Here is a 13528-nt window from a genome sequence, read left to right on the forward strand (position 1 = left end):
AGAAATAAACATATGCACTAATGCATTTGTGTTTGTGCGTATGCACACTTGTTCATGCAGGTGTGTGCATGTGTCAGAGGATAACTTGGAGGAGTCTGTTCTCTCTTTCAATCATGCTTCTTCTACCATATGGGAATCTCAGGTATTAAATTTAGGTTGTCAGGCTTGGCAGTAGGTACATTTGCTCTCTGATGTATTTTGTCAGCACCTCCAATGCAGTACCCAATATACTGAGCCCAAATTTAGTTGTTTTGAAACAGATTCTCATGTATCATAAGAGAATGGGTATGTGCTACCACACCCAATTTTAAGTGGTGCTGGGAATCAAACCTAGGGCCTTTTACTTACTAGGAAAGCACTCTAATAACTGAACTATTTCCACAGCCTTGATTGCTCTCTCTCTCTCTCTCTCTCTCTCTCTCTCTCTCTCTCTCTCTCTCCCCCCCCTCTTCCTCCCTCCCCCTTCTCTGTGTGGTGTGTATGTATATGTGTGCAAATATGTATGTATATGTGCCACAGTGTGTTTGTGAAAGCCAGAAAGAAGGAGGACACTTTTGAGAATCGGTTCTCTCATTCCACCATGAGTTCTGGAGATCAAACCTAGGTCAGGCTTCTATGGTAAGCACTAAACCTAAACTTAAGAAAGCAGTTTTCAAATCTTGTTTTATGGACTTGTTTTTAGGACAAGTGCCTCAAAATGAGTTGAGGCCATTTATTTACACATTACACAGTAAATATTTATTGGCCACTGCATGCATTCTGAGATTGGTATTCAATGTTGAGATCTGGATATTGACAAAGCTAATGTGGTTCTTGTCTTTATCAATTAGAAAATGTAGTAGAAACAGCATTCCTCTTGGTTGAATACCAAATATACAACATGAAGCTCATATCTTTCACCATTTCATCTTTACAAGGTGGGAACCCCCTTCATAAAGAAGAAATCAAGGTTCAGAGAATTTAAGCAACTTCTTTTAAGCTCATTCAACCAACAGCCTGTGTCTGCTTGACTCCTGAGCCTATTCCTTGAGCTACTGGTATACCCTGTCTGTGTTCTCATTTTGGGAGAGTCACAGTGTATTTGGCTAAACACGAAAGGCAGAGAAATTCTAAAATTAAGAAACCCACTTAACTAGATATGATTCTGCATTTCACAAGCTTCTTTTGGGGGGAGGGGAGCAGCAACCCCTATTAATGAGCTATGAATTCTTTCTGCAGAATAGAATCACAACACCCAAGAGAATTGAAAACATATGTCCACACAAAACTGTGTACACAAATGTTCACAGCGGCATTAATTACCCACAATATCCAAAAACCAGAAAACGACCCAAATGTCCATCTATATTATGTGGATCAACAAAATGTGGCATGGCTAGCCAAAAGACATGTGGCATGGCTAGCCAAAAGACATTTGACAACAATGAAAAATTACTTAGCATGACACAAATGGATGTTGTAAACCTTACACGAAGTGCAAGAGGTAAGAGATAAAAGCTGCACATCACGTGATTCTACCTGTTCAATGTGTCTGGACTAGACCCCTCCATAGAGGCAGGGTGTAGACTCTTGGTTGCCAGATTGGGAGTGATTACTAGTGGGGATGTGGTTTCTTTGGGTGGGTGGAGAAAGTCTTCCAGAATTAGGTAGTGATGATGAGATTCAACTAAAAACCACTGATGTGCACATTTTCAAGTGATGATTCTGTATCTTCTTTTGAGACAAAGTCACAATGTGTAGTCTAGGTTGGCCTCAGACTTGTAGCAATTCTCCGGCTTCAGCATAAGTGCTGGAATTACAGGTGTCAGCCAGTATAACCAGCTTAAAGTGATGTATTTGATGGTGCATTAACTACATCAGATTAAAAAAAAAATGATGTACTTGAAACAACAGACCACAGAGTCCCGACTCATAGACCATTTATTCTGCCACTTAGTGCTGTATAATTGGTAGCTGGTCTGCTAACTAACACAGCTACCTAAGTCCTAAGTAGAAAAACCAACAAGAATGGTGGTTTGAGGCAAGTTTGGACACTTTGGTGCATCAGAATATAAGTGCAGGAAGACTCACCATGCTGTAGAGTTTTATCTGTTCCATTCTTGTAGTGAGACTATTTTAACAACAGACTGGAAGGCAAAGTTTCCAGTCTTCTCCTCACTGGAAGTTTTTTTTATTTTTATTTATTTATTTTTATTTATTTATTTTTTAAATTCACCTTACAACCTGCTCACTGCCCCTCCTACTGGTCACACTCTCCCATAACCGTTCCTTCCTCCTGTCTGCCCTCCCATCCTTCTCTGAGAGGGTGGAGGCCCCCCCTTGGATGTCCCCCCCTACTCTGGCACTTCAAGTCTCTGCTGGGTTAGGTGCATCCTCTCCTACTGAGGCCAGACAATGCAGCCCAGCTAGAAGAACATATCCCATGTACAGGCAACACCTTTTGGGATATCTCCAGCTTTAGTTGTTCAGGACTCACTTGAAGACCAAGCTGCACATCTGCTACATATGTGCAGGGGCACCTAGGTCCAAACTGTGTATGTTCTTTGGTTGGTGGTTCAGTCTTTGAGAGACCCAAGGATCCAGGTTAGATGACTCTGTTGGTCTTTCTGTGGCATTCTTATCTCCTGCAGGGCCCATAATTCTTCTTCCTACTCTTCCATAAGACTCACCAAGCTTCATCAACTGTTTGGCTATGGGTCTCTGCATCCATCTGAGTCAGCTGCTGGGTGGAGTCTCTCAGAAGACAGCCATGCTAGACTCTTATCTGCAAGCCTAACAGAGCATTACTAATAGTATCACAGATTGGTGCTTGCCCATGGAATAGGTCTTAAGTTGGGCCTGTTATTGGTCCACTGTTCCCACAGTTTCTGCTCCATCTCCTATTCCTGAATTTCTTGTAGATACATTTTTGGTCAAAAGTTTTGTGAGTGGGTTGGTGTCCTTTTGGCTTCATCAGGGTTCCTTCCTGGCTACAGGAGGTGGCCTCTTCAGGTTCCATATCCACAATGCTATGAGTCACAGCTAAGGTCACCCCCATTGATTCTTGAGCTCCTCCCTTATCCCAGGTCTCTGTCACCTCCCGATGGTCCCCACCTCCTCACCCTCATCAGTTGCAGACTTTCATTCATTCTCATAGTCATCTGGCCATCTCTCCTTCCCACACCTGATCCTGACCCACCTTTAAGTTAGACTCCAACAACCCAAATAACCCAATTAAAAATGGATTACAGAGCTAAACAGAGAATTTTCAACAGACAAATCTTGAATGGCTGAGAAACACTTAAAGGAATGTTCGAAGTCCTTAGTCATCAGGGAAATGCAAATCAAAACAACCCTGAGATTTCATCTTACACTGGTTAGAACAGTTAAGATCAGAAACTCAAGTGATAGCACATGCTGGTGAGGATGTGGAATAAGAAAAGCATTCCTCCATTGCTGGTGAGACTGCAAACTTGTACAACCACTGTAGAAATTAGTTTGGTGGTCTCCAAGAAAACTTGGAATAGTTCTACCTCAAGACCCAGCTATGCCATTTCTGGGCATCTACCCAAAGATGCTCCACCACCCCACAAAGACACTTGCTCAACTATGTTCATAGCAGCTTTATTCATAATAGCCAGAAACTAGAAATAACCTAAAGTCCCTCAACTGAAGAATGGATAAAGAAAATGTGTTACATCTACACAATGGAATATTATTTAACTATTAAAAACAAAGACATCATGAATTTTGCAGGCTAATGGATGGAACTTGAGAATATCATCCTGAGTGAGGTAATGCAGACCCAAAAGGATATACATTGTATGTACTCACATATAAGTGAATATTAGCCATAAAATACAGGATACCCATGCTTCACTCCACAGACCCAAAGAAGCTAAGCAAGAAGGAAAGCCCAAGCAGGGATGTTTGAATCCCACTTAGAATGGGGATAAAATGGTCATGGGAGGCAGATGGAGGGAGAGAATAGGGAGGAGAACGGGAGCATTCACTGGAAGATTTTAATTCTGACAATTGATTATGCTACGTACTTGGCAGGGAGGTCTCATTTTACGTGAATGACATCAGATAAATGAACCATAGAAAACAATGAGCCATTGAATTATAGAATTTTGGAAATGTAAATTACTTTGGGAAGAGATTGTGGCCTGATTCTTTTGCTTTGAGCATGAGGAAACAGACCTGGAAAAATCAGTGTCCTGTCCAATGTCACAAAACCAAATGTGGCCAACACTGGTTGTCTTGCAGTATTTACCCTCTCCCTGTTTCTCGGAAATGCTAATCCTGCCTTCAGCTGTGCACATGACTGTCTGGAATAAAGTCATATTTCCCAGTAAGATGAGGTTTCATGACTAAGTTTTGGGCTAAGTGGTGTGAGCACTTGTGAGTGGTGTGGGAATTATGTTTATAGGTCAGAGTTTGGGGTGGATGTGTTCTTACTTCTGGGTTGCAGATTGACAGCTGCAAGTTCAAGTAGCCAGTCTGGACAATGAAGTGGAAGATGTGTTTGTAAATCAGAAAGAGAGTAGCAAGATGGAATTCTAGAGCTTTGATGATATGGAATTGCCATTTTAGCTCTGTAATTTTCATTTCTGCTCCTTACAGGAAAGAGAAATGAGTTTCTATTTTTGTTTCAGTTACTGTTATTTCTGATTCTTATCCTTTACAGTTGAATTGAATCGAAACTGAGAATATAATCAGTAAATGAGGGTTAGGGATTTTGGATTCCTGAACCCAAAATAGTCCTAAACTACTATGTTTCTCTGTGTGAGCATGTGTGTATATCTGTGTGTATGCTGGGGCGTGTGTGTGTGTGTGTGTGTGTGTGTGTGTGTGTGTGTGTATAGGTTAGAGGGAAATCTCAGATGTCATTCTTCAGGCACCGTTCTCCTTTTCCTTGAGCCAAGGACTCTAATGGCCTAGAACTTATATAACTCTAGGAGTCGCCTCTCTCTGCCTTCTTAGTACTGGGATTGCATGCACATCACTATGCCTGACTTTTTTTCCCCTTCTTAAACATGGATTCTGGCAAGCTCAGGTCCTCACGCTTGCAAAGTAAGCACTTTACTAATTGAACTCCTCCCAATCCTTACTCTGTGTACTACTATTAATAACAAATGTGAGGGCTAGGGATATAACAGGACTAGAGTGCTTACAAGCACAAGGTCCTGAGTTTATTTCCCAGCAACAGAAATAAACAAATGAGGATAAACGTCAAGCTGTGCTGAGAGTTCTGTACATTAGTTGCCGATAATTTTTGAGTGCTTACTACACGCTAGTCACTAATTCTCATGCTCACTATCGGATATTATCATCATTCTCATTTTACAAAGAACTGAGATATTGAGGGCTTAGATAGAACTTGTCCAAGTTCACATATGTTCTAAGAGGTAGAAGTGAGATACGAACCCAGGCAGCCTGGTTCCAGGTCCTGCAGTGTTAGCTCCTACATCACTGTTTGTCTTATGATTTGAGCTCCTCCTCATCCTCTCTACCCATTTTACAGAGGAGGAAGTGGAAAAAGACAATTACCCAATTATTTGCTTAAATTCACAGTGCTGCAACCCATATTACAGGACAGACTCCTAACTCCCACTCCATGTTCTTCCCCTGGACCACCCTGCTGTCTAGAGGCCACCTGGGCAGATAGATAAGCCCCACCCTTTACTTTCCCTTCCAACATACAACACACACATATATACACACACAACCACCCAGTAGGCATTCAGACATTTTTGTGGCCAGGTTGGCTACAACCTTCTTTGAAAAGCAGCCAGCTTTTGCCCTCCACCAAATAACTTTGTTTTATTTATAGTCTCCTGCACAGAGCTTTTGAACTGATTGCTCATTCCAGAGAAGATCTTGATAACAACTGCTCCTTGGAGAGGTTTCATAGAAAACAAGGTGAGTAAACACATGGAGTCCTTGCCTGTCTAGCAGAACATTGCTCCTGGGGGTGTTTATAAGTCTGTGTTGGTGTCTGGGTGCAAAGACTTTGAATTCAAAATGGCAGTTTGGACATTTCATTTTTTTTTTTTTTAATTCAAAAAGGTTCACCCTCTGCCTTCAACAACCTCAAGGCATAGACAAAAGGGAGATCATATTTTTATCCAGGAGCTAACTCCCAAAGAAGGAGTTTTTCTATTATTCGCTGTGCTTTCTTTGCTCCCTGCCTGGCTGGTAGCCTAGGATGTTACCGTAGCGACTGTGAGAAGAGTGTAGAACGGGGGGGGGGGGGGCACTTTATGGATTTATAAAGGTTAAAATGATGGGAGGAATGAACGACATTTCAGAAGAGAAAACTGAAGCAGGCAAGGATGAACAAGAAAAGGCTCAGGACCAAAAGGGACTTGTGGGTTTGTAGTGTCTTCTGACTCATGTCCCAAGTGCCACCCTCAAGACTGTCTAGGTCTGACATGTGTCTGGAATTATTCAGCACTGACATTGGCCCCTCGGTTTGTTAGCTGTATCACCCAACTGAGGGAGTATGCCTCAGTTTCCTCTTTGTAAAATGGAAGGACAAACTCCCAAGGCAATCATGAGGATTGGTATGAACCAGGCCTGGTGCACAGTGCTCATGCCCTCACTAAATAGATCTGTCATTGCTTCCTTTGTGGCCCCTTCAGGCCTAGAGGACATGAGACTGGGGTTCATGAAAGTGAGTCTCTCGGGGGCCTGGCAGGGACAAGTAGCAGGTCGATGATCCTAGCTCTCAAATATTTTCCTTTTTGTTAACTTCTGCCAGGGACTGTTGCAATCAGAGGAGTTTTCAGTACTGGAGCCCTCATAATGACCAATAAAGGAAGCAGGGGTCCTCGCTGAGCCACCCTTAAGGTCCTCTATTAGTCCTGCTTTTCTTGTGATGAAATATCTGACTAAAGCAAGTGAAGGGCAGGTGTGGCGGTGCATGCCTTTAAGGCCACCAGCACTTAGGAAGCAGAGGCAGGCGTATTTCTGTGTGAGTTTTGAGCCAACCAAGGCTGAGTAGCTGGAGAGTGAGGCCTTGTCTGGAAAAAAAAAAACGAACAATGTAGGGTTTAATTTGGCTCACAGTTTAACATGATAGGAGGAGAAGACATAGCAGCAGGAAAGGTGAGGCCATTGGTACAACGAATGATTCCAGTTAGGAAGCACAGAGAAAGCAGACTTGTAGCTTCCCCATCCTTTCATGCCAGCCTACAGAAGAGGCCACCCTTTTGAATTAAACTAACCTGGAAACTCCCTCAGATATTTCCAGAATTTTCTCACCTTGGTGATTGTTTGTAGAACCTGGTCAGCCACCATCTTCACATCAGCTGTGCCTGCTTGCAGAAGATCATCAGGAGCAGGCCTGTTTGTTGGTAACAGTTTCTCAGAGGAGCCTCCACCTGGGCCTCCCAGCCATTTATATACAATCTACTCTAATTGCACATTCCTCTGGGGCTGGGGAGGTGCTAGAGTACAATGATTGTAGTAGATTATAGGAGGTTAACCAAAGAAAACTGTATATATGTCTACAGGAAAGCTAGCATTCATCATAGGGTAGACTTTTTTTTTTTTTTTTTTGGTTTTTCAAAAGCCAGAGTTTCTTGTGTAGCCCTGGCTTTCCTGGAACTAATTCTGTAGACCAGGCTGGCCTCTGCTTCCCAAGTGCTAGGATTAAAGAAATGAACCATCATGGGGGGTGGGGGGCATAGGGTCGACATTTTCTAGTGCAGTTGCTTTGGAGTCACCCACATTCCTGTAAGCAACCCCAACTCATGCTTTATAAGAAAGTCCAATAAAATCATTTGTTTTACAGATTAAACATTTTGACTAACTCATCCTCAGCTCCTGCTGTGCAGTTCTATGTTACCCCATTTCCTAGGATGGGCGGGTTCTCCCCGCAAGCTCCCACTTATGGGAAACAAAACAAAACAAAACAAAACAAAACAAAACAAAACAAAACAAAACCAAACCAAAACAAAACAAAAACTTTTTTAAAGCTAAGCCTCCATGGTCTGTAAACGTCATTTTTCAAATTCGGGAAACAAGAACCCGAGGCCGGGCTCAGTGAAACTGAAGTCATTGTGGGTACCTGAGTTAAAGAGGTGAAGGACAACTGTTTCTCTCCAATTCAGATACCCCGAATTTTAGCCTATCAAGAGTTCTCCACTTGAGGAATGGGTGAAGGCTCCTTTAGTGGCCTCTGGGGACACGATGGCAATTTCTTCAGGGACCTTTGGGTGGATTCTGACGAAAAGCAATGGGACAAAGGTCCCTAGGTCTCTTCTCAGATGAGCCCCAGGCCTTTCAGGTAGACCAGAGTCCTGCTGTGCGCTTCCCGCCCCCCACCCCCCGCCCCGGCCAGCCTCACGCGAGTGGACTACACTTCCCAGCAGGCCCCGCGGTCAGCGGCGAGGGCGGGAGGGGGCGGCGGTGTGAGAGACAGAGAGGGCGGCGCGCGCCGGGTACGCGCGCCGGCGACCATGGCGTTCGCCTGGCTGGAGCGAGTACTTTAACCCCGGGAGGCGACAGCAGAGGCGGCGGCCTGGGAGCCAGCCTTAAGCGGGCGGGTCCCTGCCTGAGGAAAGGGAGGAAGGGGCGGGGAGAGCGCCAGAGGGAGGCCGGTCGGCCGCGGGCGGGCGGGCAGCGCAGTGCAGCGCCGAGCGGGGCCCGCGGGTCCATGAGGAGGCCCCGGGACCATGGGCTCCAGGATCAAGTGAGTGCGGCCGGGCGGAGCCGGGCGCGGGGGAGGCGAGGCTGGGCTAGAGCTTCAGGCCGTGGGCCGCGCTTGGGGGACTTGTTGCCCGGACTGGAGGGGCGCCCCGCGTGGAGGCGTCAAGCGGGGAGGGGGACGGTTGCCATGGCGATGTGAGAAGACTCGGGGAAGGGGTGCGCGCGGGGTGGAGGGGCGCGGATGATCAGATGTCCCCTCCTCACCTGAGGGCGGGAACTGCTGACGCGGTGGCTCCCTAGGCGGGATGTTTGGAGCCCCAGAAAACTGTCATACAGCTGCTGGGAGGGGGGAGTTCTCCGGAAGCAGGTCCTCATAAGGGTGTGCTTGGGGCGACCCCCTTGAGTTGGCAGGTCCTGAGAGGTTGCAGCCTGGCTGCTTGAGGCCTGTAACCTTTACAGAAGTGGTGTGAGGTTCTTAGAGGGAGGGGGCTTCTGGAACATTTAAGGGTTGGATGGCCTGCACAGGAAGGCCCTTTTTGTTTACTGTTTCTTCCTCTTATCTGAGTCTCCACACAAGCAAGGGCCAAAGGCTATGTATGAAGGAAGATACCTTTAGGCTGTCACTGAGTACTTGATTTTGAAAAAAAGGTTTTGTAATTCAATCTGGCAAATTCCCTCACTCCTTCATTTGCTTGGAGTTCCTGGTTGAGGCTTAGATTTCTGGTGAAAATGCTGATACTTGTAACTTCAGTACCCACTGAAACATTACAAGTTGACTTTGGAAAGTGCAACTTTTCTGTGGTCCAATTTGTTGCTTTGGTCTCTATCTTCCCTCCCAGCCAAGACTTCTGGCCACTCCCTTCCTCAGCCCTAGAACTCAGATGCTTTATCTTTCCCTTAATCATTAGCAAATGTTCACTTTTTCTCTATGACTAATAGAATTGCTTAAGGGCATTGAAAAATAAAGTTGACAGCATACGCTTTTCTGGAAAACAGCATTCACAAGATACCATAAACCCTCTTTTAGGAAGGTCTGTGGAATGTGTTTATTTCAGCATTTTGAGAATTGTACTAGGAAAGTTTGAAAGAGGAAGGGCCTCAAGGGCAAAAATCTAATAATTATTCAAACATCGAATCTCATGTCCAAGTGATGTACATGCAGTGTGACCCTTGCCCAGCTGTTCAGTCTCTTCAGCAGTTAGGGTTCTCATTTACAAAAGGTGTCTTGTATGTTTTGCAGAAATCCTGTGACACCTGCTGAATGAAATTAGAAAAGTTTGCTCATGAAAATGGATGTAGAGGCATAAGAAGACCTTTATTTTTTTTATAGAAAAGGGAGGAGGGAGTTAGAATATAACACAAACAACAGTCTGAGAATCTGGGGAGGTAAAGTGATTTAGTTTGTGACTATTGGGATTAAAAAGGCGCTCCAGGCTAAATTCCAGCCTTTAAGTAAGATTTGTAAACTTGGAATTTCAACAGTAAGTAGAAACACTTTCTGTAAGTCACCTCAGAATTGCAGAGGAAGCACGAGGATGTGTCTTACCTTTCTTGTTCCACAGAAGTTCAGAGACTTGCTGGACTGGAGGCAGCAAGTGTTCCAGAGACATTAATATAGAGCACGTTCAGATGACTAGCTATCATCTGCTCTTACTCTTGACAGTAGCGAGTTGACAAGCATGTTTTGTAAGTATGTTTAGTGGAATGCATTACTGTAATATCTGAGCACTTGGGTAAGGGAATTTACCAAAGCATGAAATTGCATTAAGTGTGACATTAGTATGAAGAATGGCCTTATTAATCTTCAAACTAGACTGCTCAGTGGTTAAAAGAAAACAGAAAAAAGCCTGGGAAATATGTTAGCCTGTGGTGAGGTTGAAAGAGAATATGAAAATAGAAGTTATGAAAATCAGTTGTGACTTATTATAGCAAGTTGTGCAGTTTCTGTCAATAGCTAGGAGTATGGATGGACAGAAGGTAAGGGAATAATCAATTTAGGTACCACCCTGTCATTGGAGAAATTGGCTCTGGTTGCTACTGGCCATTCTGTCAGGCAGAACAGGTGTTCAGGGTATTCACTTGGCTGAAGTGAAAACTAAGTGTACAAGTCCCTTTCAGTAAGTAGGTAGATGGGTGGGTGGGGGCAGGCTGAGCGTTCTCCAGGTCCCTCTTTCTTTTGCTTATCTCTGATGCCTTGTGCCATTATAAGGACAATGTAGATCAGATCTGGGTTCAAATTTCAGTTCTTTCTCATGCTCTGAAACGGTGTATCTGTGAATATGGATTTTCCTAGGATAGAAGGGGCCTGCAGGATCATTATAAGCAGTAAATGCAGGATCAATGTGATTGCCAGACACATATTAGGAACTTAGTATTTTATACCTTCTTGTCAAATGATTAAGAATATCTGATGTATTATATGCCAGAAATGTCAAAGAAAGGCACATTTCAGGTAACAGAACAAAGTTTTAATGGTCAAGGGTTAAGATTGATTTAATACTGTCATACTATTAAAAAATAAAAATTGATTAAAAACAATACTGTGTGTAATTTTGAAGCTGATGTCTGCAGTACAATGAGTGATAAAACATGTGTATTATTAGATCCAGGAGGTGATTTATTATTTGTTCAGGGTGGGAAGCTGGGGCTGCTGGAGCAGTCTCTGTGCTGGGCACCATGGTAATGTTTAATGTGAATCATTTTCTAAAACATAGCTGTCCACTGGTGCTACTTATTAATTACTGTTTTCACTTGAGGGTAGGAGTCCATAGGCTTAAGGTCAGATAGATACCAGTTCCCCACCAGCTGTCTGCACCCCTGTCCTAGGTCAGATGCCGCTCTGTGTTTTTGTAATCACATTAGGATGGCAGTGCCAAGTCTTGTTCCTCAGTTAGCTTATATTGAACGAGACACAAACTTCTCGAGAGCAGGATTTGTTTTTTAGTTCCCTATGTCAAACTTGAGCTGGCACATGATTGTCTAGGAAGAATTTAGGAACTGTGTCTAATAGATAGGATCTGAATTAAGATGCTTAGACATTAAGTTCTCAGATTGAAATGTATATAGAATTAAAAAGAGCAATTTGCTATTAGAACTCTTAAAAGTTTTTGTATTTAGTAAGAGTAAGGCAGATTATCTTGATTTGGGCAGAACATTACTTATTTTTACTAACAAGAATTTGTTTAGTCTGTTTTCATTTTAAATGACACATTGTCTTGAATCAAACCAAACATCTAAATGACAAAGGAAAGAGGTCACCAGTATTCAGGTAATTCACTGGAAATTTAAACCTTCAGCCTAAGCAGAGAGTTTCTAGAGGCATAAAAGGAGGAGTGCTAAGTGACATTCTTGGACAGGTATGTTTAAATCTTACTTAGTGTTTCAGTGATCCCTGTGGACTGGAATGTGGTTAATATGAGGCAATTTAACTGATAATGCAGATGCACAGCAGGAAACTTTGAGGCAGTTTAATATTGCTTGTGGTGACATCCTAGAAATTGCTTCCAGGCACCAAGTCCAGGAAGTGGGTTGTAAGTAATGGAAGTGTTTTAAGTGACTTTGAAGAGACCTGACATTAATGGACTCTGAGAAAAGCATACCTTAAGATTTGAAGGCATAGGAACAGGGTAGACCAATAGTTTTGGCCTTGTGGTGGTCTGCATTAGCCCATATGCTGTTCTGCTGTCCCCATCAGACCTTTAGGTTGGTATTGGAAGAATCCATTAATTCATTTACTCTGTTACTACACAACCAAGAAGTGTCAAGCACACATTAAACATTTAATAAATATTAGCCGTTATCAATTATATTAGTACTGTTCCTGACAGTGTGCCAAGTACTAGGGGTACAAAAGTGAAAAGATTTTGTTTTGCCCTAAAGTAGTAGGCACAAGTACAAAATAAAAGCACCCTGCCTCCTCTTTTCCCTTAAACCCTAGGCATAATTCAGCATAATTGCTATGGTAGCAGGGCTACCAGTAATGACTAGGTGGTGGAGTGAAGGTGGGACTGGTTGCCTTGAGGGGTGGGAAGGAATGATGAGAGAAGAAGGCTTTGGGGGAGAGAATGCTTTAATTGCAAGATGAATAAGAGCTGTAAAGGATAAGGGTGGTGATGGTGGCTGTGGTATCAACTGAGAGTGGTACATACAAGGACAGGCCTATTAGGGAAATAAAAATATTACTTAAATGTGAGGAACTGTGCTAGCCATCTGAAATTATAGTGGGGGATGACAGATGGTTTTTTTGTTGTTGTTTGTTTGTTTGTTTGTTTGAATATTCTGTATATTCCTGGCTGTCTTGTTCTATAGACCAGGCTGGCTTCGAACTCAGAGATCTGCCTACCTATGTTTCTGGAGTGCTGGGATTAAAGGCATGTGCCACCATGCCTGGCGGATAGATGGTTCTTGTTTTCGTGGTACTACAGACTGATGGGTCTGATAGGTAAATTTAGTAAATTCACATAAAGTAATGTAGTTGTGTTGAAAGCAATTGAGATGCTGAGAGAGGAGATGCCAAGTAGCTGTCCTATTTTGGATAGAGTGGTGGGGATAGCCTTACTGTAGAGATGATGTTTGAACGCAGAATTAAAGGATGGAGAGGTATTTAGTCATGTCAAGTTTGAGCAAGAATTTATTTCAAGCAGAGGATAAAGCAAGAAAACCCTGGGGAAAATTTTAGGAGCTGATGATGTAAGAAGGGGTTTAGGTGAGGTCAGAATGAAAGCATGATTAATATTGTCAAACTTACTAATTTATTTTTGAGACAGGATCTTTCTATGTACTCTTGGCTGGCCTGGAACTCTTTGTAGATGAGTCTGGTTGTGAACTAACAGAGGTCCACATGCATCTGCATCCTTAGTGCTGGGAATAAAAGTGTGCAGCACTCTAGGTC

The 13528-nt window shown here is 43.3% G+C and overlaps 1 protein-coding gene across 2 annotated transcripts in view; it reads left to right on the top strand.

Moving 5' to 3' along the window:
* Positions 1 to 8419: 8419 nt before the first annotated feature.
* Dennd1a (DENN domain containing 1A) overlaps positions 8420 to 13528 on the top strand; it is a 473969-nt gene continuing 468860 nt past the window's right edge. The window contains exon 1 of one of the 2 annotated variants that reach the window (XM_028754699.1): positions 8420 to 8680. In XM_028754699.1, coding sequence (XP_028610532.1) covers positions 8664 to 8680 — 17 coding nt within the window. In that variant the 5' untranslated portion in view covers positions 8420 to 8663. The remainder of the gene's footprint in view (positions 8681 to 13528) is intronic. The other variant, XM_028754700.1, reaches the window with a different exon arrangement.

This window comes from Grammomys surdaster, unplaced genomic scaffold (genome assembly GCF_004785775.1).
Source record: "Grammomys surdaster isolate TR1022 unplaced genomic scaffold, NIH_TR_1.0 126035, whole genome shotgun sequence".
Taxonomy (NCBI): Eukaryota; Metazoa; Chordata; class Mammalia; order Rodentia; family Muridae; genus Grammomys; species Grammomys surdaster.